General features: G+C 42.6%; 1 protein-coding gene and 1 long non-coding RNA gene across 2 annotated transcripts; both read left to right on the forward strand.

Annotated features, from left to right (window-relative positions):
* Positions 1–5358: 5358 nt before the first annotated feature.
* LOC143008845 (uncharacterized) lies at positions 5359–9283 on the forward strand. Its single transcript, XR_012964630.1, has 3 exons — positions 5359–6236; positions 7719–7897; positions 8125–9283. It is a non-coding gene; the product is annotated as an uncharacterized LOC143008845 (long non-coding RNA).
* Positions 9284–11745: 2462 nt separating this feature from the next.
* LOC143008766 (IgGFc-binding protein-like) lies at positions 11746–21006 on the forward strand. The gene is made up of 16 exons (XM_076160659.1): positions 11746–12169; positions 12309–12568; positions 12783–13362; positions 13470–14065; positions 14165–14732; positions 14918–15183; positions 15279–15620; positions 15745–16318; positions 16432–16631; positions 16855–16996; positions 17086–17414; positions 17526–18105; positions 18201–18799; positions 19155–19722; positions 19846–20438; positions 20526–21006. The coding sequence occupies exons 1-16, from the start codon at positions 11746–11748 to the stop codon at positions 20826–20828; spliced, it is 6924 nt and encodes a 2307-aa protein (XP_076016774.1). The 3' UTR covers positions 20829–21006.
* The last annotated feature ends 836 nt before the right edge of the window (positions 21007–21842 follow it).

Below are 21842 nucleotides of genomic sequence, written 5' to 3' on the forward strand. Positions count from 1 at the left end.
ATTATATTATATTTATTATTAGATATATACATATATATTATTATTATTATTATATATATATATAAAACCAGCGAGTTGAAAAATATGTCAAATGTGTGTTTTCAGCTCAAAATATGATGTTGGGTTCAATTAGAAAAAGTCATGACCAGTTGTTGCTTAAAGGCAGAAAGGGCAAGAACTACACGTTGCAGTTATGTACAACAATACAACCTGTGACAAATTCTGAAAAAGGACAAAAACATTTCTATACATTTATTCTTTTTGAAGTGTCAAATTTGTGCAAGTTATTAAAGAATTGAACAAATTTAGCAAGTTTGTAATGTCCAGAAGCCTATTTTAGAGTGTTAGGCTCTAAACCATTCAGCTTGAAGGTGCCTGCACTCTTACTGCACGCCATACACAATCATTTGGGAAAAGCTGAAAAATCTTTAAAATCTGAAGTATTTCATTTAATCTGAAAAACCTGGAAGTATTTTAAAACAGATGAAGTGCCTGGAGGATAGTTGAAAAGATTTGAATGGGTTTTAATAGGGATTCTTCAGCTGGAAAATGCTGAATCTTTCAGAACATGTGAAAGATATGAACACCAAAAGTCATATCACTAATGTCCTTAATATTCTGAACAATTTGTTTGAATGGTGTCTGTAGGTTGAAGTATGCAGAACTAGTTAGGTGACAAAAAACCGCGAAAGACATTAAAAAAATAAGATAAATAAATAAATGAACAGAAAAAACTAAACTATTTCTTATGTTTCTAAACTATATCTGTATCTAACTATATCGAAACTTGTGTTTTACTTAAATATATCAACATGTTCGATCAATAGATATAATTACAACCGGCACCGGTCATGCCTTTTTCTACCAATTGCTTTTTACACAATTTTGCAAAAACAGGGGGGCTCATTTTTCGGACGAGTCTCTGGATTTTTTACTTGAGACATGTAATCGGTATCTAATGATTCTTTAGAACTATACAAAAAAATTTTTGAATTACGGTGTTATATGTATCAAGCAAGTCGTAAAATACACTTTTTTTCACAATTATTTTTGTTCAAAATCATTCTTCAAATGATTCTTTAGAGAATTGGATTTGTTAAATATATGATTTTGTCATTCTTGATATGTGGCAAGTTGTAATATTATGAGATGATGGATCCCAGGAATCGAAAAGATGGTAAAGACAGAAATGATGGGGGCGGGTGGGGCCGCGTTCAGTCGGAAATCCAAGACCATGTCCTTAGTTTTTAGAGCATTAAGCTACAGCTTGTTCTGCCTGCACCAATTCACCAGACGGTCAATCTCCCGCCTGGTGCTCATCGGAGATGAGTCCAATGAGGGTGGTTTCGTCCACAAACTTCAGGAGCTGGACGGACTGATGACTAGAGATGTGACGTTCGCGAACGATCCAGTTCTTTTGAACGGCTCATTAACATGAACGATGAGAGCCAGGTCGCGATTGGTTGGGAGCCGTTCTTTTTTTCGTTCATTTTTTTTCTCTCTCCCTGCGATCACGCCTCTAGCAAACAGATGCTTACAAAAGCTCCTCCCTCCACTGTCCACGCTCTCTCCACGCCTCACCTGCGAGGAGCGCTTATTTAAGTAGTGGTGGTGGAAGTGGTGGAAAAGTCGGGTCCTTGTGTACCCCAGGCTTAGCCAACTCATGGCTAAGAAGCTTTGTGTCGTGGCTACATCAGTTCCATCCGAGAGAATTTTCTCTAAAACAGGACAAATAATTACAGAGAGGAGAAGTCAAGCCCGAAAAAGTAAGGGCACCTACCTTCCTCAATGCAAATTTGCCAAGGGACAAGAAAGAGAGGCCGTAAAGCATGGTTTATTATTGCTGCTTTATTATTTATTTTATTTATTTTTTATTTTGTCTACAGTTGATGTTGTTATTTGAGTTATGGTTATGGTTTTAGTCTATTGTACAGTTTGTACCAGTATTTCCAGTAGCGTGTATGCACATTTTTTCTCAATTTATATCAGTTTTATATGTTTTGATAACACTTGAAGTATTGTTTTAGAGTTTTGTATGCAAATATTTTGTCATTTATATTAGTTATTGTTTTCTTTAAAATGTGCACCTTTTTTATAAGCCTGTGTTATATAATATTGTTTGTATTGAGGGTTTTTTTTGTATTATTCTTGAAATCTGTATTGTAATGTTCTTGAATTTTTTGCACTAAAAGCTTTTGCAACTTCTTTGTAGCTTGCTTTGGGCTTTTTGTATGTATTTGTAAGTATTAAGGTGTTGGATAAGTAAAATAAGTCAAAGTAGGTTTACGCGCGTACACACACTTTATACAATGAGTAAATTGTCATCTCACTGTCAATCAGACTTAAAAAATCTTGTCCACACATGTCAAATGAAGCTATAATCTATACTATAGAATAATTCAAATTCAAATATTTGTGGGAAATCTAAGTTAGAAATTATTATGATCCAAATCTCAGCCCATCATTCCTCCCTTCTTTCTTATTTACAGGATAATAGGAATTAACCCCAGACTGGCTTCTTAAAAAGTGAATATATAGAAAAGAGCCAAATGAGCCAGTTTTTTGAACGGCTCTTTGAAGTGAACGGATCCCAAATGAACGGCTCCCTCCAAAGAGCCAAAAATCCCATCTCTACTGATGACTGGAGGAGTCATGTGTGGAGGGGGAGGAGGAAGGGAGGGGGGGCTGGAGATGGCTGTAGATGTCAAGGGGTACGTGTCAGGGCTGGCAGCTTGACCATCAAAGCAACAGTAAGACTCATACAGCCTGTTCGCAAAACACAGATCATTTAGAGAATGTGTGTCAAACGTATGGCCCGCGGGCCGGAACAGTCCCGCAAACGGGTTTAATCCGGCCCGTGAGATGATTTTGCAAAGTATCAAAATGAGCTGCAATTTTTCAATAAAAGAAACTGCTGTTCCAAATGTGTCCACTGGATGTCGCAATAGCAATTCTGTTCAGCAAGCAAACTGTTTATACCGGGGCTGAGCAAGTAGGCCAAGCACGTACAGCTAGCTCGGAGCTACCTTGTCGTTCTGCCTGCCCTATTACATCTTCTACTTTGAACATTACCTGCTTTGGCACCCTCATTGCCCTAAAATGTCTCTGTCAAAAAAGAGAAAAGTGGACGCGGAGTGCGGAGTGTTCCAAGAAAAATGGTCATCCTCCTATTTATTCACGGAAGTGAATGGGAAAGCTGTGTGTTTAGTGTGCTCACAGCATGTTTCAGTGCTGAAAGAATATAACCTTCGTCGCCACTATGAGACTCTTCATGCCGACAAATACAATAAGTTTCAAGAACAACAGAGAAGAGAGAAGGTGAATTAATTGTTGCCGGGTCTAAATAAACAGCAGTCTGTGTTTACTCATAGCTGAGAAATCAGTGATGCTGCAGTGAAAGCTGGCTACCTTATTGCTAATGAAATTGCAGTGGCTTCAAAACCATTTAGTGAGGGTGAATTTGTGAAAACATGCATGCTGAAGGCTGCGGAGATTGTGTGTCCTGAAAAGCGCCAGGCTTTCGCAAATATCAGCCTAACAAGAAACACAGTTGCAGACAGGATTACTGATCTTTCGGCGGATTTGGACAGTCAATTGAAGCACAAAGTAAAGTCATTTATTGTGTTTTCAGTTGCAATTGAAAGCACGGACATTACAGATGTTGCGCAACTGGCCATATTCATCCGCGGAGTTGATCACACTTTGACCGTCACCGAGGAGTTCGTGGAGTTGGTGCCAATGATGGATACCACAACAGCAGCTGATATTTTTACCGCACTCGTCGGCGCACTGGACAGGGTCGGAGTGGACTGGTCCCGCACTGTCAGCCTGGCTACAGATGGTGCGCCCTCAACGAGCGGGAAAAAAGCAGGTGTTGTGACAAAGTTCAGAGAGAAAGTGCAGACTGCAAATGGAGGACGTGATGTTTGGACTTTTCAATGTATTTTGCATCAGGAGGCTTTGTGTTGCAAGTCAATAAAGATGGATAACGTCATGACGGTGGTTGTCCAAACTGTTAATTTCGTCCGATCCAGAGGCCTGAATCACCGTCAGTTTGACAGCCTTCTCAGAGAGAAAGACCACAACTATGGCCTGCACTGAGGTAAGATGGTTAAGCCGAGGTGCTGTGCTGAGGCGTTTCTTTGATTTACGAGAGGAAATTGAGCAGTTCATGGAAAAAAACGGAAAACCAGTGTTAGAACTTCAGTCCACAGAATTTATGCAGGACCTTGCATTTATGGTGGATGTTACAGAGCACTTGGATAATTTGAACAAAATGCTACAAGTGCGCAACAAAGTTGTCACGCAGTATTATGACAGCATATGTGCGTTCAAGTTGAAGCTGTCATTGTGGGAGACGCAACTCGCAGGAGGTGATGAAGCTCACTTTCCTTGTCTGAAAGATGTGTGTGCAACTCAACATGCCACAGACATGAAGCAGTTCAAAGGTAAAATAAAGGGACTATTGCGGGAGTTTGAGCAACGCTTTCAGATTTTTGGTGAACTGGAGAAAGATTTAAAAGTTTTTTGCTCGCCATTCACAGTGAATGCCTCTGATCTGCCCGTCAACATCCAACTTGAAATAATAGACTTGCAGTGTGACCCAGATTTGAAGGGTAAATTTGCTGCAGCTGGCTTGGACACATTTTATCAGTATCTCTTGCCAGGTTACCCAAACTTGACAGCCCTTGCTGCAAAAATGTTGTGCATGTTTGGAACCACATATCTTTGTGAGCAAGTTTTCTCTGTAATGAGCATCACTAAAACAAAGCTGAGCTCAAGGCTCACGCACAAGCACTTCAATAACATCCTGAAATTGGCTGCCACTCAGGATGTGACGCCTGATATTGATGAATTTGTGAAAGCTAATAGATGGCAAGTTTCAGGAGTAAAACAAACAATGGGTAACCCCACTTAAAATGCCGCATGAGACACTGCATCTGATATAGTTCTGTGAAAATTATTGTCTTCTGTGGAAATTTAAAGAAAGTGAAGTGTGGGATTTACTGTAATAATGTCAGTCACTTCAGTTCATATGTTTGGTTTGTTAAAATTGTTCATGCATTGCACAGCTTTTATTTTTCTATCAATAAATAGTGTAGCCTACAAGGCAGGGAGTAACTCAACCCTCCTGAATAGTTTCTACCTCAGTTTGTATTGTTTGTTGAGTCAGCACAGGATTATTTTGTGGAAATGACAAATGAGGTATTTGATAACTAGAAGAGTTGTTTTATTTATTTATTGATTATTTATTTTGTATTAGTTCAATCCCAGATAGACTGTGACTTAAAATTAAATGGCTTTGTAGATACACTGAGACGAAGTCTAAGTTCCAATCACTGAGGCATTGTGTTCTTGAAATTGCACCAATTTTTTCCTCAGAATTTTCAACTAACTTGAAGTGTTTTGTCGAGAGGATTATTTGTGGTGTACATTTTCAGAATGTGCTTGTACTACTTTGGACCAAACAATGTAACAATCTGAAATTGTCGTTATTTTTAAGTTATTACGCCATGATGATTTTACCGGTCCGGCCAACTTGGAATATAGATTCTTATCAATGTGGCCCCTGAGCTAAAATGAGTTTGCCACCCCTGATTTAGAGACTGAGCGGGTTTAGGCTTATGGTTTGTGATTTCTCTGAGACCCTTCCTCATTAGCTGCAAACTGCTGCTTCGGTTTCTCAGTGTACAGTATTTTAGCATCTCTCACCGCCTTGCTAAATCTGTACTTGGCCTCTTTGAACCCGTCTCTGTCCCTGCTCCTAAATGCCTGCTCCTTTTGCCGGCGGAGCGGCCTGAGTTTCACCGTGAACCAGGGTTTGTCGTTGTTAAAGCTCACCCTGGTGCTTGTCGGTATACAGCTGTCCTCACAGAAGTTGATGTATGACGTCACAGCCTCTGTGTATTCGTCCAGACTGACGGTGTCAGACCTGAAAACGTCCCAGTCAGTGCAGACAAAGCACGCCTGCAGATTCTCCAGAGCCTCACTGGTCCACTTTTTTGATGTCCTCACAACAGGTTTACACAGTTCGAGTTTCTGCCTGTATACGGGAATCAGATGGACCACGGCCTGGTCCGAGTGTCCCAGTGATAAGCTCCACTGACTGTAGTGTAGCAGTGATCCAGGGTGTTCTCCTCTCTGGTCGGACATTTAATGAATTGTCTATATTTGGGGAGTTCATGGCTGAGATTTCCTTTGTTAAAATCGCCGAGGACAATAACTAAGGAGTCCGGGTAAGTCCGTTCCACACACAGTATCTGATTGGCGAGTGTGCGCTGAGCCTCCTGCGCATTGGCGTGCGGTGGAATGTAAACACCGACTAGAATGAATGACACGAACTCACGGGGGAATGGAAGGGTTTGCAGTTAATGATGAAAGTTTGCAGAGTAGGAGAGCAGTGCTGTAAAATCACTGTCACATCGTTGCACCAGCCACTGTTGGTGTAAAAACAGATACCTCCACCTTTCACTTTGCCGGAAAGTTCGGTTACACGATCCGCTCTGAGAAGCTGGAACCCCGTCAGCTGTATTGCGTAATCAGTTGTTAAACCGCCGAGCCAGGTTTCCGTGAAGCACAGAACTGAAGCTGTAGAGAATTCTCTGTTTCTCCCCAACAGTGAATGGAGTTCGTCAAGTTTATTGCACACTGAGCGCACATTTGAGAGGAATATCCCCGGAAGCGGTGTTCGTAATCCGTGTCGACGGAGACGAACCGGCGCGCTGGCTCGCTTTCCTCTCCTCCGACGTTTCACTGCGTGGACAAGGGTCAGCGACCCCTTGACCAGAATGTTCAGTAAATCCACAGAAGTGACAAGAAAAGTGGGAAACAGATCCGCTGGAGTAGTTCCCCTAATGTTTAGGAGCTCCTCTCTGCTGAGAGAGACCCCAAGGGCAGAGTTTGACAACAAAACAACAAAAAACAATGCGCACACAACAACACCAACACACATAGTAATTCAGTAATTTCCCTCGGGATAATAAACTTTCATCTTAACTTATCTTACATAGGTGATGTAGTCTACTTAATAACCTTAATACCTTAATAACCTGCTCACAGTCTGCAAAGAAGAAAGACCAGATGCAGAAAGGATCTATGCAGGAGCATGATGTGTAGACTGTGAACGGTCACATTGGTTAACATGGGTGCAAAAATCAAAATAACTGCGCGCCATGGCTTTTCTGCGATTTCGGCCATGCAACACTCGGTGGTTCCACATCCAGTTTAGCCCCCGGCTTACACTCGGGGAAACAACAACTCTGACTAATGGCTAGACATTGACACCAAATATAATACATAAGATTAGTCCCGAAAATTAGTGTAACACACTTACCATGTTAGAGAACATGACTATGGAAGACAGTTATCTTAAGTATTTAAGATTGACTTACTAATTTCCTTCACAGTGGAAACATGCAAGAAAAGTTCCTCTGTTCACCTGAAATGCCATTCCCTTACAAATGACCCCATGCCAACATGCCATGGATTACGATCAACATCAGAAAGCTTGGACCCTTTTCAAAGTTACTTGCAACTGTAGTTCTAGAGAAAATTGGCTATTGCTTTTCAATCAGGGCATCAGACACACAAGCTGCATCTATTTCCCCTTGACAAGAGTCTAAAAGAAACATTTTGAGCTTGTTTTGACATTTCTCTTCTGCAATGTAAAAACCTTCAATTGCTCATACATAATCAACCCCTCTGTTCTTCCTTCTCAGGTGAAGCTTAATGTGAAGATTTGTAGGTGTTCACAATAGGAGTTGCTTTGGAATGCGGAAAGCCACTATGCTCTACGAAAATGAAAATGTGCTTAGAATGGGGTGATTTTTACTACCGTACCTTTGAAGGAAGAGTCTTTGCTCTACAAGGAGACTGTAACAACATAACTGCAGTGGAGGTTGGTGGTTTGACTCTGCCTTACCACATAGCTTGTACCTATGTAATATCAGACTTTTCTCTATAACCACAACTGGCTTAACTCTGCTGCTTAGTTTTATTGGTTTCATTGGAAGTAGCCATTGACCCTGAGAAACTGTGGAACATACAAATAAGTCCTGCATGTTTGTGTGCGTTAAGATTGCAACGAATTCATGAAACTAACATCGACCTGGTCTCTTGTTTCAGGTCAACGAGGAGGAACATAGCGTACCTTTTGACAATGGTGCAGTTAAAGCATTCCAGGTTGGCAGTTGCTTGGCAATCGCAACAATATCTCGGGTGAAAATTTAGTTCACCTGGCACCTCAACACAAACCGATGAGATGACGTTGAGACATGGCAGAAGTGTTGCAGCGTTCCTGCACAGCTGGGCAGTGGTTGACACTGAACTGCATTGCAGTGAGACTTGTGAGAGAGCATGTGAAAATTGCAAACTGTCACAGGAGGCCTCGATCACATGCAATGACTTGTTTATATAGACTGCTGAATTTAGCCATTGTCTGAGAAGTGGGGTGGAGTTTACAGAGAGATGTGTATCGGAGCATGGAGGAAGAATACTCTTTGCTGGAAGGAACTTATCATTTTAGTCACAAATTCCATGAAGATATTATTTGATCCACCTCAAAATTTGCGCTGTGATCTGCCGGTCTGATGGGGGGAGTATAATCACAGTATTATTATTTATATGCCGTCCTCGAAAGAGCCAAAATTGTCTCACCGGCCGGACCAAACAGGTTCCCCACCCCTGCCTTACGTCATACAAGCAGCAGCATGATGGGTTAAAGCCCAGAGCTTGGCCAACGTTGGGTGTGTCCCAACCAATATAGGTGGAACGATCACGCCACAGGGCATCTCCCTTTACTAAATCAACTTTAATTTTGCAGAGCCAATGGGATTTTGACTTAATATAAACCATCCCATTATTTTTTTTAGCAGTTCTCTTGCTGTAAATTATCAAAATATACCCGTGTGTGCCAAGTTATACATAATAACATTACAAATGATGCACCGTCTAAAGCCTTCTGTTTATTCTTGGGTGATACACAGAACTAACAGGAGCCACCTGTTGTTCTAACAGCTGCCACTCTGTTTAATCAATATTTCAGTTTGTTGGCTCTGGCTGAGTCATTTTCGCAAACATTACAAGTGACATCTTTCTTTAAAAAGCATGGGTTTATATGATGGGCATTACCAAACATTTATATTTCTAGATGGAGGCCATAACATGTTATGGTGTAAAATGTAGATTTTTCCTTGGCTGATGATGAGTAATTACTTAACATCAAGTTGTTGTCTATATATTTTTAATTTAAAATGCTATTTAAAATGTGAAGTTATTTCCTCAACAGGTCTTGGAAATGTTACATTTGATATACATTCTTATACCAATGCATAATGTCACTTGTACATTTATTGTATATACTGTATTTCCTTGTCATGTGCAGTTCCAGATGATTTAAAAAATGATTTATTTAAATTAATATTATGTGTGTATTTATTATTTATCACATTTTTGCCTTGCCCAGTAAAAAATTAACAAGTGTTATTTGGTGACACCAGAATATACAATACCCCCAAATGTGGGTGAAAACTCCTAAAAGATATCTCCCTGAAGATACACATGCAAGGAAAATTTGAATTTTTGCTGATTAAAATTAATGAACTGGCTTGTGTTGTGCAAACAATAAGACTTCATAACTATCAAAAATAACTTTGATAACATTTTCTTTTTTCTGGTGTGCAATTTTAAACGGGTATGCAATGGGTGTGTCATATTTGAGTCAGTTATGTACATCACCCCTATTGTCAACATGCTTCAATTTAATGGCAGGTTCAGCCCTAATTTGTTTTAGAGGAAGGGCCTTCTTTCTCTTACAATATAAAGACACGCAGAACTGAAAGGATTTCATCACACCAAATGCTTCTTATCAGGTAAGGTATCCAATTATATGATATGACATGTCCGATTAATTAATTAATTTAAATTGTTTAGAACTCAAATACTTCACTTTACTCTCTCTCTTTATCCCCGTCTTTTTCTCTTTAGCCATGGGGCTGCAGTTGCTGCTTTGTGTTTTGACAGCTTTACTCGCCTGTGAGTGTTTATTTGTGATACTTCATGATACATTGTGAACAACATTGTAGGAAGTTTTGAAGTCAAGTAGTCATACCTGTCAAACTTTGTGCTGCAATCCATCTGCTGTTTAGTTTTAGCGTAGAGCTATTTTTCTTGCTTAATATTTTTATTGATGAGAGCATCTGACATAATGACTTTGCTGTTATGAAACATTTTCAAAGAGAGCAAAAAGGGAAAAAAAGAGAAGAAGGATTTGTGATAAACATGTGAATAAGGTGAAAGGGGACACAAAGCATCGGTGACAAAGCACAGCCAGATATGACATGACACGACAATATAACCCTGGAGTTTCAGATGACATCAATCCTGATATTTCGATGATATCATAGGTGACATCATAGGTGCAGCTTTTGAGCTTTTGAGTTGCATAATTCCAGGCTCCTCCTTTGCAGCCTGTTGTTGAGCAAGACACAGTATCCTAAACTGTTCGTGATGTACAGGTTGGCTGCTTGCAAAGTATGAATAGGTGACGATGAGGTACCCAAGCCCTTGGGATAAAAGTGCTATATAAGCACAGTCCATCTGTTTGCACAAGAGACTTATTTAGTGCTGCTGAGAAGCAGTCAAGTGAGTATTCTTTAGTCTAGAACTCCCTCCATCTGCTTATCAGAGAAAGAAGTAACCCATTCCTCATTGAGGAGCATTCAACCTTTCTTCTTAACTCTGAAATGATTGAATTTTTTCAATCAGTGTCTCTTCTTGCATTGTTTCTTTGTATCGAGAAGTTACAGCCAACCATGTTTTATATCGCTACTCTATTAGTCCCTTTGTTTGCCTTGACCCAAAATCAGTTTTCTTATAAGTATGTGACAGCATATGTTTGGGTAACTTAAGAAAACCGATTCTTCCCTTTTTCTTCCAGGCCCAGCTCGTGCTGACTGGACAGGGAGGGAGTTTGCCCTTTCTTTCATGCAAAATTATGTTGGAAACTATGATACTCCTCACTTCCAGCTATTCATCCAAGCCCTCCAGACTGATGCTAAAGTGACAGTAGAAGTGCCTCCCTTAAACTTCAAGCAGGAGAGAACTTTGAAGGCTGGGGAAAAAGTTACCATCACTCTCCCCAATGCCGTTGAGCTATACAACAGCCAGAAGTCTGGCAATACTGTGCGCATTGAAGCCTCAGCCCATGTGGCTGTCACCTCGTACAATAGCAAACTGAATACAGGAGACATCTCTGTCATATATCCTATGAGCGAATGGGGCACAGAGTACTTTATCTTTACACCTAGTGGAACTCCTAGTGGCACTTTTAAAGAGTTCTCTGTTACAAATGGAAAAGAGGCAAACAAAGTGGAAATTTTTCTACGTGGTGAAATCAAGTTCCAGAATAACATATATATAAAGGGCAGCAAAATGCTAATTGATCTTAAGCCCTATGAGAGTGTTCAGCTCCAGAGCAAGTCTGACCTTACTGGCACAAGAGTTTCCTCCCAGCATCCAGTTGCTGTTTTTACAGGCCACAGTTGCACCACGTTCTTTGCTAAATGTAACCATGTGTATGAACAGTTACTGCCAGTAAGCAGATGGGGCACCAACTTCATTGTGCCTCCCTTGAGCTTTCAAAATAATTATGACAGCGTCTACATTCAGGCCTCTCAAGCCACCCAGATCACAGTCCATAATGGAAAGCAAAATAAAGATTATAGTTTGACTGGAGGACAAGTAATCATGGTCAAATCCCAGCATCCTGCAACACTCTTTTTTCAGGCTGATCATGGCATCCAAGTCCTCATGCTCTTCAATGGTGTTACACAGTACCCTTCCCTTTTCTATGACCCTTTCTTGATGACCATCCTACCCACCGACCACTTCTGCTCCTCTTATGCCTTAGAGGCTCTGGATGGCTTTGAAAGCTGGGCCTTGGTTGTGGCAAAAACCAAGCAATTGGCAGAGTTGAAATTTGATACAAATCTGCCCCGCGATGTCCAATGGAAAAATGTTGAAGGGACAGATTTCTCCTGGACTCAGATGACCTACAGACCTAGCCAAGCTGGATACACCATTTCCAGCTCTGGTTCCCAATTTGCTGTCTATACAATGGGAGTCAGCCAAAGGAATGGCTATGGTGCCCCAGGGCAATGTATACAGCCAGGTATGAAGCACATAGCATACATAATGCATTCATCAAATTATATGTATGAGACAGAAATCAAATAAGCAATACTGTACATTAAACATTGTCACTGTGATCACAAGTGAGCACTGATTGTATAATGTTTCTGACTTTCCAGACATCCCTAAGCCTGGTATCTGCTGGGCCATGGGAGACCCTCACTACCAATCTTTTGATGGGCGACGCTTTAACTTCATGGGTACCTGCACTTACATCATTGCTAAGAACTGTGCAGCAGATGATAATCTCCAAGCCTTTGAGATCCTTTCCCAAAATGAGAACAGAGGAAGCCTCCGTGTATCATATGTGGGCCTGGTCATAGTGAAAGTGTATGGCTTCACCATCACAGTTATGCGCTCAGAGACAGGTTTTGTGAGGGTAAGCCTTTCAATTCCTGTTGTTAAAACAGATAAAGAATTATTTCCCTTATATCTATATTTGAATATCGCCTGGCTTCAATTTATTATCAAGTTTGTATATCAGTTTATTTGGTGTGGCGGTTTAAGGAAGTATATTTTACTAAATCCATAAAACTTTAAAGATGATTATTACAGCAGTGTTTCTGTGTTGTCTTTTGCTTTCTTTTTTACAGATTGACAACAATTTGTGGAGTTTGCCAGTAACCTTGAACAATGACAAACTGACAATGTCTCAGAGCGGTCGCTCCGTGATCATTGACACAGACTTTGGTCTGAAAGTTCGTTATGACTGGCAACACTCTCTGGTGGTCACTCTGAGCAGCCAATATGCTGGTAAGACATGCGGTCTCTGTGGCAATTTCAATGGTGATGCCAAAGATGACTTCATCACACCGGATGGCTTCCAGGCTGTTGGGGCTGTGGCCTTTGGGGTGAGCTGGAAAGTGCCAGGTCCGATCAAAGATGCTCGGTGTAGTGACCAGTGTGTGGGTGGGTGTGACCGCTGTGAACACAGTCTGATGAAGAATTGGGAAGGTGACTCATTCTGTGGTCTCATCACACTTGTGGTTAATGGGCCATTCAGCAAATGTCACACCTCCATTGACCCTAATGTATACTTCGAGAACTGTAAATATGATGTTTGCATGGGAGGTGGCCTTCAACACTTCCTTTGCAGCGCGTTAGAGTCTTACGCTGAAGCCTGCCAGAGAGCTGGCATCCAGGTTGATGTTTGGAGGAAACGTGCAAGATGCCGTAAGTGTTTCCAACATATGAGCTAATAATGCAAGCAATGAATTACATTTTTATTGTTGTTTTTTATTGCTAACAATTATCCAACTCCTTCTATTCTCTCTCTCAAGCTGCAAAGTGTCCAGCCAACAGTCACTATGAGCTGTGCGGCAATGCCTGTCCTGCCACTTGTTCTGATCCCAAAGCACCATCCAAATGCAAACTGCCCTGTGTGGAAACCTGCACCTGTAACGCAGGCTTTGCTCTGAGTGGAGGTCGGTGTGTGCCATTTGCTAAGTGTGGTTGTACCTATGAGGGTCGATACATCCCTGCTGGACAAACCTTCTGGCCTGGAAAGGACTGTGAATTGCAGTGTCACTGTGAGGCTGGAAATATATTGAAGTGCAACACTAATGGCTGTGGGAAAAATAAACAGTGCAAGGTGGTTCATGGAATTAGAAAGTGCCATCCACTCTCCTACAGCACTTGTCAGGCAACAGGTGACCCTCATTACAGGACTTTTGACGGCAAGAGGTTTGACTTCCAAGGGACTTGTGTGTACCAACTGGTTGCACTGTGCAAGAAGAACCCTGACTTGGAATCTTTTGAGGTGCTGGTGCAAAATGATCAAAGGGGCAAGAAAACGGTTTCCTACACTAAGTTGGTGGAGATCAAGGTCTACTCCCTAAGCATTGTCATTACCAGGACATACAAGGGTCAGATTATTGTAAGAGCTGCTGTTTGAAATATAGTTTACAGTAATTGTGAACAGATTAAGAACACTACGTATCTCAGACATTAAATGCCATGATTTTCCCACTTCCAGGTGGATGGTGAGCTGGTCAATCTGCCTGTCACCCTGTGTGAAGGAGAGGTGTCTGTGTATAAAAGTGGCTGGTATGCGGAGGTCAGAACAAAGTTTGGCCTGAGAATCAGGTTTAACTGGGAGAGTGCTGTGTTTGTGACACTGCCCAATAGCTACATGGAAGCTGTTTGTGGCCTCTGTGGCAACTACAATGGGAAGGCTAAGGACGATCTGATCCCTAAGAATGGTAGCAACTCTGTCTCACCAACAAAGTTCGGTGCCAGCTGGCAAGTGGCTGAGATCCCAGGCTGTGTTGAAGGCTGTAAAGGGGTGTGTCCTGATTGTGACCACAACCAGAAGATCATATATGAGGCAGACCAGTTTTGTGGTATCTTAAAGAACACCAAAGGGCCATTTCGGGATTGTCATGCTAAGGTGGACCCATCTGGTTTCTTTGAGGATTGTGTTTATGATTCATGTATGTATGAGGGCAGGAAGGATGTGCTCTGTCAGGCTATCGCATCGTACACATCTGCCTGCCAGGCTGTAGGAGCCGAGGTGTACAAATGGAGAACGGCTCACTTCTGTGGTGAGAACTGCATCAATTGCATGAATAAACATATATACATGAATTGCATAGAAACAAGGTCTGATTGACTAGATATGACATTACAGAGCTGAAGTGCTGTACTCAAACAATTTTTTAAATGTAACTGCTCTGTGTCTCTCCTTTCAATCTTAAGTATTATTGTGCCTCCCTTCCACTGTCTACAGCTGTGAAATGTAAAGCCCACAGCCACTACGAAGTTTGTGCCACTGCTTGTCCTGCCACTTGCCACAGTCTGGCCCCACCTCAAGATTGCGATAGCCATTGTGAAGAGGGCTGTGCCTGTGATGAGGGATACATCCTCAGTGGAGATCGCTGTGTCTCTTTCGCACAGTGTGGGTGCCTCTACAATGACCGCTACTACTACATCGGCCAAGTGTTCTATCCCAATGGAAAATGTCAGGAGGAGTGCAAGTGCAACCAGGGTGGAGAGGTAATGGATGGGGAAAATGAAAAAGGTCAATTTAATACTGATTGATGAAAACGTGTGAAATAACAAGAAAGATTTCACTGTTCTACTTTCATTAGGTTGTGTGTAAGAAGTTCTCATGTGGCCCTTATGAGAAGTGTAAGGTGGAGAATGGCATCCAAAAATGCCACCCTGTTGGTAAGGGTGTTTGTCGTGCCTCTGGTGACCCCCATTACTGTACTTATGATGGGAAAAAATATGATTTCCAGGGCACCTGTACCTACACACTCTCCAAAACCTGTGGGCTGGAGGACACCCACCTGGAGGCCTTCTCTGTTCAGGTGGAGAATGTGAAGTGGAACCGGATGATGAGAAACAAAGTGGTGTCTGTTACTAAACTGGTTGCTGTGGAGGTCTTTGGATTCAAAGTCATCATGAGAAAGGGCATGTTTGGAGTCTTGGTGAGCAAAGACACTGTTTGAACCAAGCTCCATATTTGCAATACAGTGAAATCAGTTTAGAGAGCTTGACAAACACTATATATTTACATATTAAATGTAAATAATACGTGTTCCCTTTCTTTAGGTTAATGGAGTGTTTAACTTCCTTCCTCTTAACCTTAATAATGGTGCAGTGCGAGTCTATCAGCATGGCAGACGCTATGTCATCTCAACAAATTTCGGCCTACGTGTGACTTATGACCTGGTTTACCACGTTAGAGTGAAAGTACCTGGTAATTACCATGGAAAGGTTGAGGGCCTATGTGGCAACTTCAATGGTAACCCCATGGACGACTTCCAGGATCCTAATCATGAAGTTATCCAAAATGTGAATGCATTTGGGAAATCATGGCAGGTCACCACTGCCAACATTGTGTGTGACAATGGCTGCGAAGGGAACAACTGTCCCAACTGTGAACCAGCACAGAAGACTTTGTTTTCCAAGCCCACTTACTGCGGCATTGCTACAACACCCAGTGGTCCTTTTGCAGTATGCCATAGCAAACTGGACCCAAAGCTATACTTTAATGACTGTGTGTTTGATGTGTGTGCCTCCAATGGCGATGGAAAGGTCCTGTGTGACAGCATGGCAGCCTATGCCTTCAACTGTCACATGGCAGGAGTAGACGTCAAAAACTGGAGGACGGCTTCATTTTGTCGTAAGTGACAGTGTCTCTTACCGTAGCTGTTAGATGCCACTATTAGCAATGGTCTTTTGCAATAAGCATGTTTTTCCTCTTGTGCCCTTTTCTCGTTATCGTGATTTCCACAGCCATGAAATGCCCGGCCCATAGTCACTATGAGGTGTGCGCAGATCCCTGCTCTGCAGCCTGTGAAGGCCTCACAGAGATTATTGAATGCTCCACCAGTTGCACAGAAGGCTGTGAATGTGATGATGGCTTCTTATTCAATGGACAGATATGTGTTGAGGAAACGCAGTGTGGTTGTTATGATAATGGGAAGTCTTACAAGGTACAAATAAGCTTAACTATCCCGACATCAAATGAAACCAATAATTCCATATATCATACTGCTTATAATAAAAGGAGTTTCTATTTTTTATTCTGTCCCAATGATGGTGCATTTTTGTACTGCTCTACTTTCTTTAATAGCTCTTATCTAGCTCTTGTAATAACTGTCAGCGCTTACTGTATATTGATTCCCCCTGTATAACAAAAATATTTTATGTTTCTAGCCTGGTGAAGTGGTCTATGATGATGACTGTAACAACAAGTGCACCTGTAAGCCAGAGAAAGGCCTAATCTGTGAAAGTCACTCCTGCCCCCCAAACACCAAATGCATGGTCAGGAACGGAATCAAAGCATGTTACAACACAGGTAAAACGGATACAGTATCAATTGATAAAAGAATATACTGTCGCAAAAAGATGTTGAACTGCAATTTTCCTATTTTGTCCCTGTGTCAGATCCCTGTAAGGATGCCAAGTGTCGTGTCAAGGAGCAGTGCAAAGTTGAGAACGGCGAGGCTGTTTGTGTTCCTCTGTACACGGGCACCTGTTGGGCCTGGGGTGACCCCCACCTCCACACATTTGATGGATACAACTTTGCCTTCCAGGGAACCTGCAAGTATGTCATTTCTAAGACCTGTGGGAATGTGGATGGCCTTATTCCATTCACAATCACAGAGAGGAATGATAACCGAGGAAATAGAGCAGTTTCCTATGTCAGGGACGTTGATGTGTCAGTTTACGGGTTCACCATCACCATAAGCAAAAACCAAGTTGGTCGAGTCAAGGTAAGAGTAAAATAACCAATCTCACTAGTTCAGCTGTGTTTGATCCATAGTGATTCATACATACACTGCATATAGTATATATTGTCCTGATCTTACCTGATCTTACCTCAGGTGAATGGAGAGATGCTGAATCTACCTGTGCATCTAGGTGAGGGTGAAGTGTCAGTGTCACAACGTGGTCACAGTGCGGTGGTAGTGACAAACTTTGGCCTAGTTGTCTCTTATAACTGGAATTCATATCTGATCATCAAGCTGCCCAGCAGTTACTTTGGCAGCGTCTGTGGTCTGTGTGGAAACTTTAATGGAAACAGAGGTGATGATCGCCAGAACCCAGCTGGCCAAGCTGTCGCCTCAGTGAGCGAGTGGACCATGAGCTGGAAAACACCTGACCAGGACAAGGACTCTCCATGTCTGGACACATGTGAGAAAAACTGTCCTATCTGTGATGATGACCACCGTAAGCTCTATCAGACTGAGGCCTCCTGTGGCGCCCTCACAGCCACAACCAACAATGTGTTCAAGCCATGTATAGACAAACTGGATCCCCAGGCCTTCATGGAAGGCTGTGTGTACGACACGTGTCTGAATCAAGGAGACAAGAAGATGGTGTGCCAGGCATTGGCCTCCTACAGTGAGCAGTGTCGTGAGTTTGGAATAATAATCAAAAATTGGAGGACAAAGTTGGGATGCCGTAAGTATTTCATAGCAACTCACTTGCTTTGCCAAAGGCTTCAAATTACTACATTTCTTTTTTGGTTAATGCCATTGATATTCTTTCTGCTCCAGCCATGAACTGTCAGCGTCACAGCCACTATGAGGCCTGTGCTAGCCCATGTCAGCCATCCTGTCCCTTCCCTGAGCAAAAGGAGCCCTGCACTCGTAACTGTGTGGAAACATGTGTGTGTGACAAGGGTTACGTCCTCAGTGCTGGTATGTGCGTGCCTGCTAAAACATGTGGCTGCTCCTACCAAGGTCGTTACTATAAGCCAGGTCAGCGTTTCTGGGCTGATGAGGTTTGTGGTCGCTTATGCCAGTGTGACACAACCCTGGGCATGGTGGCATGCCGTGAAGCTTCTTGCTCTGCCAAAGAGACCTGCAGCCTTGTGGATGGAGAACGTGCCTGCAGACCCATCAGTCATTCCACATGTGTAGCCTCGGGTGACCCACATTACTGGACCTTCGATAAAAAGAGGATTCATTTCCAGGGCACATGTGAATACCAGCTGGTGGCTCTGTGCTCTAATCGGCCTGGGCTAGAGCCGTTCAACATCACTGTGCAGAATGACAACCGTGGAAGCAAGGCTGTATCCTACACCAAAACTGTCAGTGTGACCATCTATGGGGTTACCATCACCATCAGCAGAGATTATCCCTTCAAGGTTCTGGTATGTGAACTAGAGTGATAAGGGTAGTTTTAATGGCGTCCCACATCTTGTTTACATTGTGCAGAAAGTGATTAAGATGCAGAACATTGTTCCCACAATAATAGATTGCAGGTTTCATACTCTGAGCCTAAATCAAATGAGCGGATAACTGTCCTTCTATCCTGCTAATTTGGCTATCTGCTTTGTCCACTCACACATATGTTTATGTAAAGAATTTGAATTGAAATTTGATCAAGGCAGACTAGGTCAATTTAAGCCGTTTGTGTGCATTGGAATGGCTTTTTGTAAAGAAAACGGGATTATAAATGATTATCTAATCTATGAAATTTTCCCTCTCTTCTTTCCTGCTCTTTAGCTCAATGGGCAGCTGACCTCCTTACCATTGTATGTCAATGATGAGCTGGCTGTGAGTCGTGGTGGCAGGACAGCTGTAGTGAAGACAGCTGCTGGTATCACATTGACCTTTGATTGGCGAAGCAGGGTGACTGTCACTCTGCCTAGCAACTACCAGGACACAGTTTGTGGCCTGTGTGGCGACTACAACGGAACGCGACAGGATGACATGACAATGCAGAACGGCCAGCTCACCCGTGATGGCACCAAGCTGGGTGAGAGCTGGCAAGTGGGCCTGGTACCAGGCTGCTCATCAGAATGCCAGGGCCCATCGTGCCAAGACTGTTCAGACACCCAGAAGAAAGTGTATGCTGCCACGAAGTACTGTGGAATTATTGCTGACACGTCAGGGCCTTTCAGAGACTGTCACAGCCAGGTGGACCCTGCTGCTTACCTTGAGGACTGCGTGTTTGATTCCTGCCATCATAATGGTCACCCTGACGCAGTTTGTGAGGCTATAGGAATCTATGTCTCTGCCTGTCAGAGCCAAGGAATAGCCATCAAATCCTGGAGAACTGATACTTTCTGTCGTAAGACTGTGTTTTCACTTAATGTGTCATGTTATGAACCACCTTAACCTTTGGAATATAGTGTTATTACAATCCTAAAGAAAACATTAGTGGTTTATTCTTCTTGTCTCATTTGTACCACAGCAATGGAGTGTCCAGCTAACAGCCATTACACTCTGTGTGCCTCGGCCTGCCCTGCCACCTGTGCCAACTTGCCCGCCATTACCATAGGCCAAAAGCACTGTGCAGAGGCCTGTGAGTGTGATGATGGCTACCTGCTGAGTGGGGATACCTGTGTGCCTGTGCGAGACTGTGGCTGCTCTTACATGGGTCAGTACTTTACGAAAGGGGAGGTTTTCTACCCAGGAGACAAGTGTGTGGAGAAGTGCATCTGTGGAGAGACTGGTGCTATGTCTTGCCAAAACGCCACCTGCCACCCAGGGGAGATCTGCAAGCTTGTAAAGGGAGTTAAAGGCTGCCATCCAGAGGGGTATGCCAAGTGTATGGCTTCTGGCGACCCACATTACAAGACCTTTGATGGACGGAAGTTTGATTTCCAAGGAACATGTGTCTATGTACTGGCCAAGGTTTGTGACGATGACGAAGGCCGCCTGATGCCGTTCAATGTAACCCAGGGGAATCAGAAGCATGGAAAAGTGTCTGTCACTAAGTCAATTGTTGTGTCAGTCTACGGCTATGTCATTTACATCAAGCATCAAATGGCAGGGAAAGTCACTGTGAGTTAAATGTCTTTCATCAGACTTGTGTTTATGTTTTCTGTGTTTTGTGATGCTGCTTCTGATTATCCTTCTTCCTCTGTCAAGGTGAATGATGAACTCCTCAACTTGCCTTTATCCCTTGATAATGGCCGTGTTACAGTAACCCAGGAAGGTCACAAGATATTTGTTGAGACAGACTTTGGACTGACAGTCTTCTATGACACTGCTTATTTTGTTGAGGTGATTGTGCCTTCTACGTACCAGGGGAAAATGTGTGGCCTTTGTGGCAACTACAATGAGAAAGCTGATGATGACCTTGGACTGCCTGATGGCAAACCAGCCAAGAACGCTTTGGAGTTTGGGCAGGCATGGGTGGTGGACATGCCTGGCAATGTATGCAAGGACTGATAATGTATTGGTCACATGGTATAGTGGACACATCTTTATATAAGAGGTGGTCATAAATCATATTCTCCGTCATACTGTAATTGATATGCTTAATTGATAAACAATGTGATGTATTGTGTATAATGGAGGGAAAATGACCACCCCATCATATTTGTGTCTAATTTATAAACAATCATTAACAAAGCAACCCTTTTCTGTGGTTTACTGTGTGTGCATGTGTGCGTGAGAGAGAGAGAGAGAGAGAGAGAGGGGGAGAGGGAGAGCCAGTGGTGTGACTTGTTTGCGTGTGTGGGGAGCAGCTCTCCTGTAGCAACAGCAGCTCTCCTGTAGCAACAGCAGCTCTCCTGGGTAAGTGTGTTACACCACCACGTGAAAGTGATTTTATCGTCAACACAGTTTTTCTTCACTGAGGCATTGGTCATTGGCATCTGGACGTGGCCTTTTACCATGGTGAGTATGCACTGTGTGAGTATATCTAATGTAATTATTAGGGTGCAGTGAGAATGGTTACAACCAGCGGGATATGAAGAAACAATCCTCCCATCAGTGCTTTGGTTGTTATATCTTCTTCCTCTTTTCATTATTATTATTAGTCATAGAGAGAGAGCACTGCAGAGACAGATAAGCAAATTGTCAAGCTTGTGGCGCAAGCTGAAAAGGTATGAAGAGGAGAAGGTGCAGAACAAATGGTTTGTAAAATACGATGCATTGTGTTTTTTCCCCTATATTCATGCAACAGGTCTGTAGCTATCAAGCCGCAGCAGCAACCTTCAGACTGTCGTCAGGACTCAGTTGAAGAGACAAGATGGCCAGGGCTAGAAGTGCTACAAAGGGTTTTTATGGAAGTGTCAGTGCATACGACAGGGCAAGCATCCCTGTCACGGCTCCAATTTACAATTAGGTGAGTCACTCTGTTTATTCAATGTGCGAGAGGACATATCTGGGTTGATAAAGTAATGGTACAAAAACAAAAATAGTCTGCATTCCTAACAGGTTGTTAAAGGCTGTGAAAAA

The sequence above is a fragment of the Genypterus blacodes genome, unplaced genomic scaffold (genome assembly GCF_046128005.1).
Source record: "Genypterus blacodes isolate CSIRO-AG114 ecotype Tasmania unplaced genomic scaffold, CSIRO-AGI_Gbla_v1 ptg000107l_1, whole genome shotgun sequence".
NCBI lineage: Eukaryota > Metazoa > Chordata > Actinopteri > Ophidiiformes > Ophidiidae > Genypterus > Genypterus blacodes.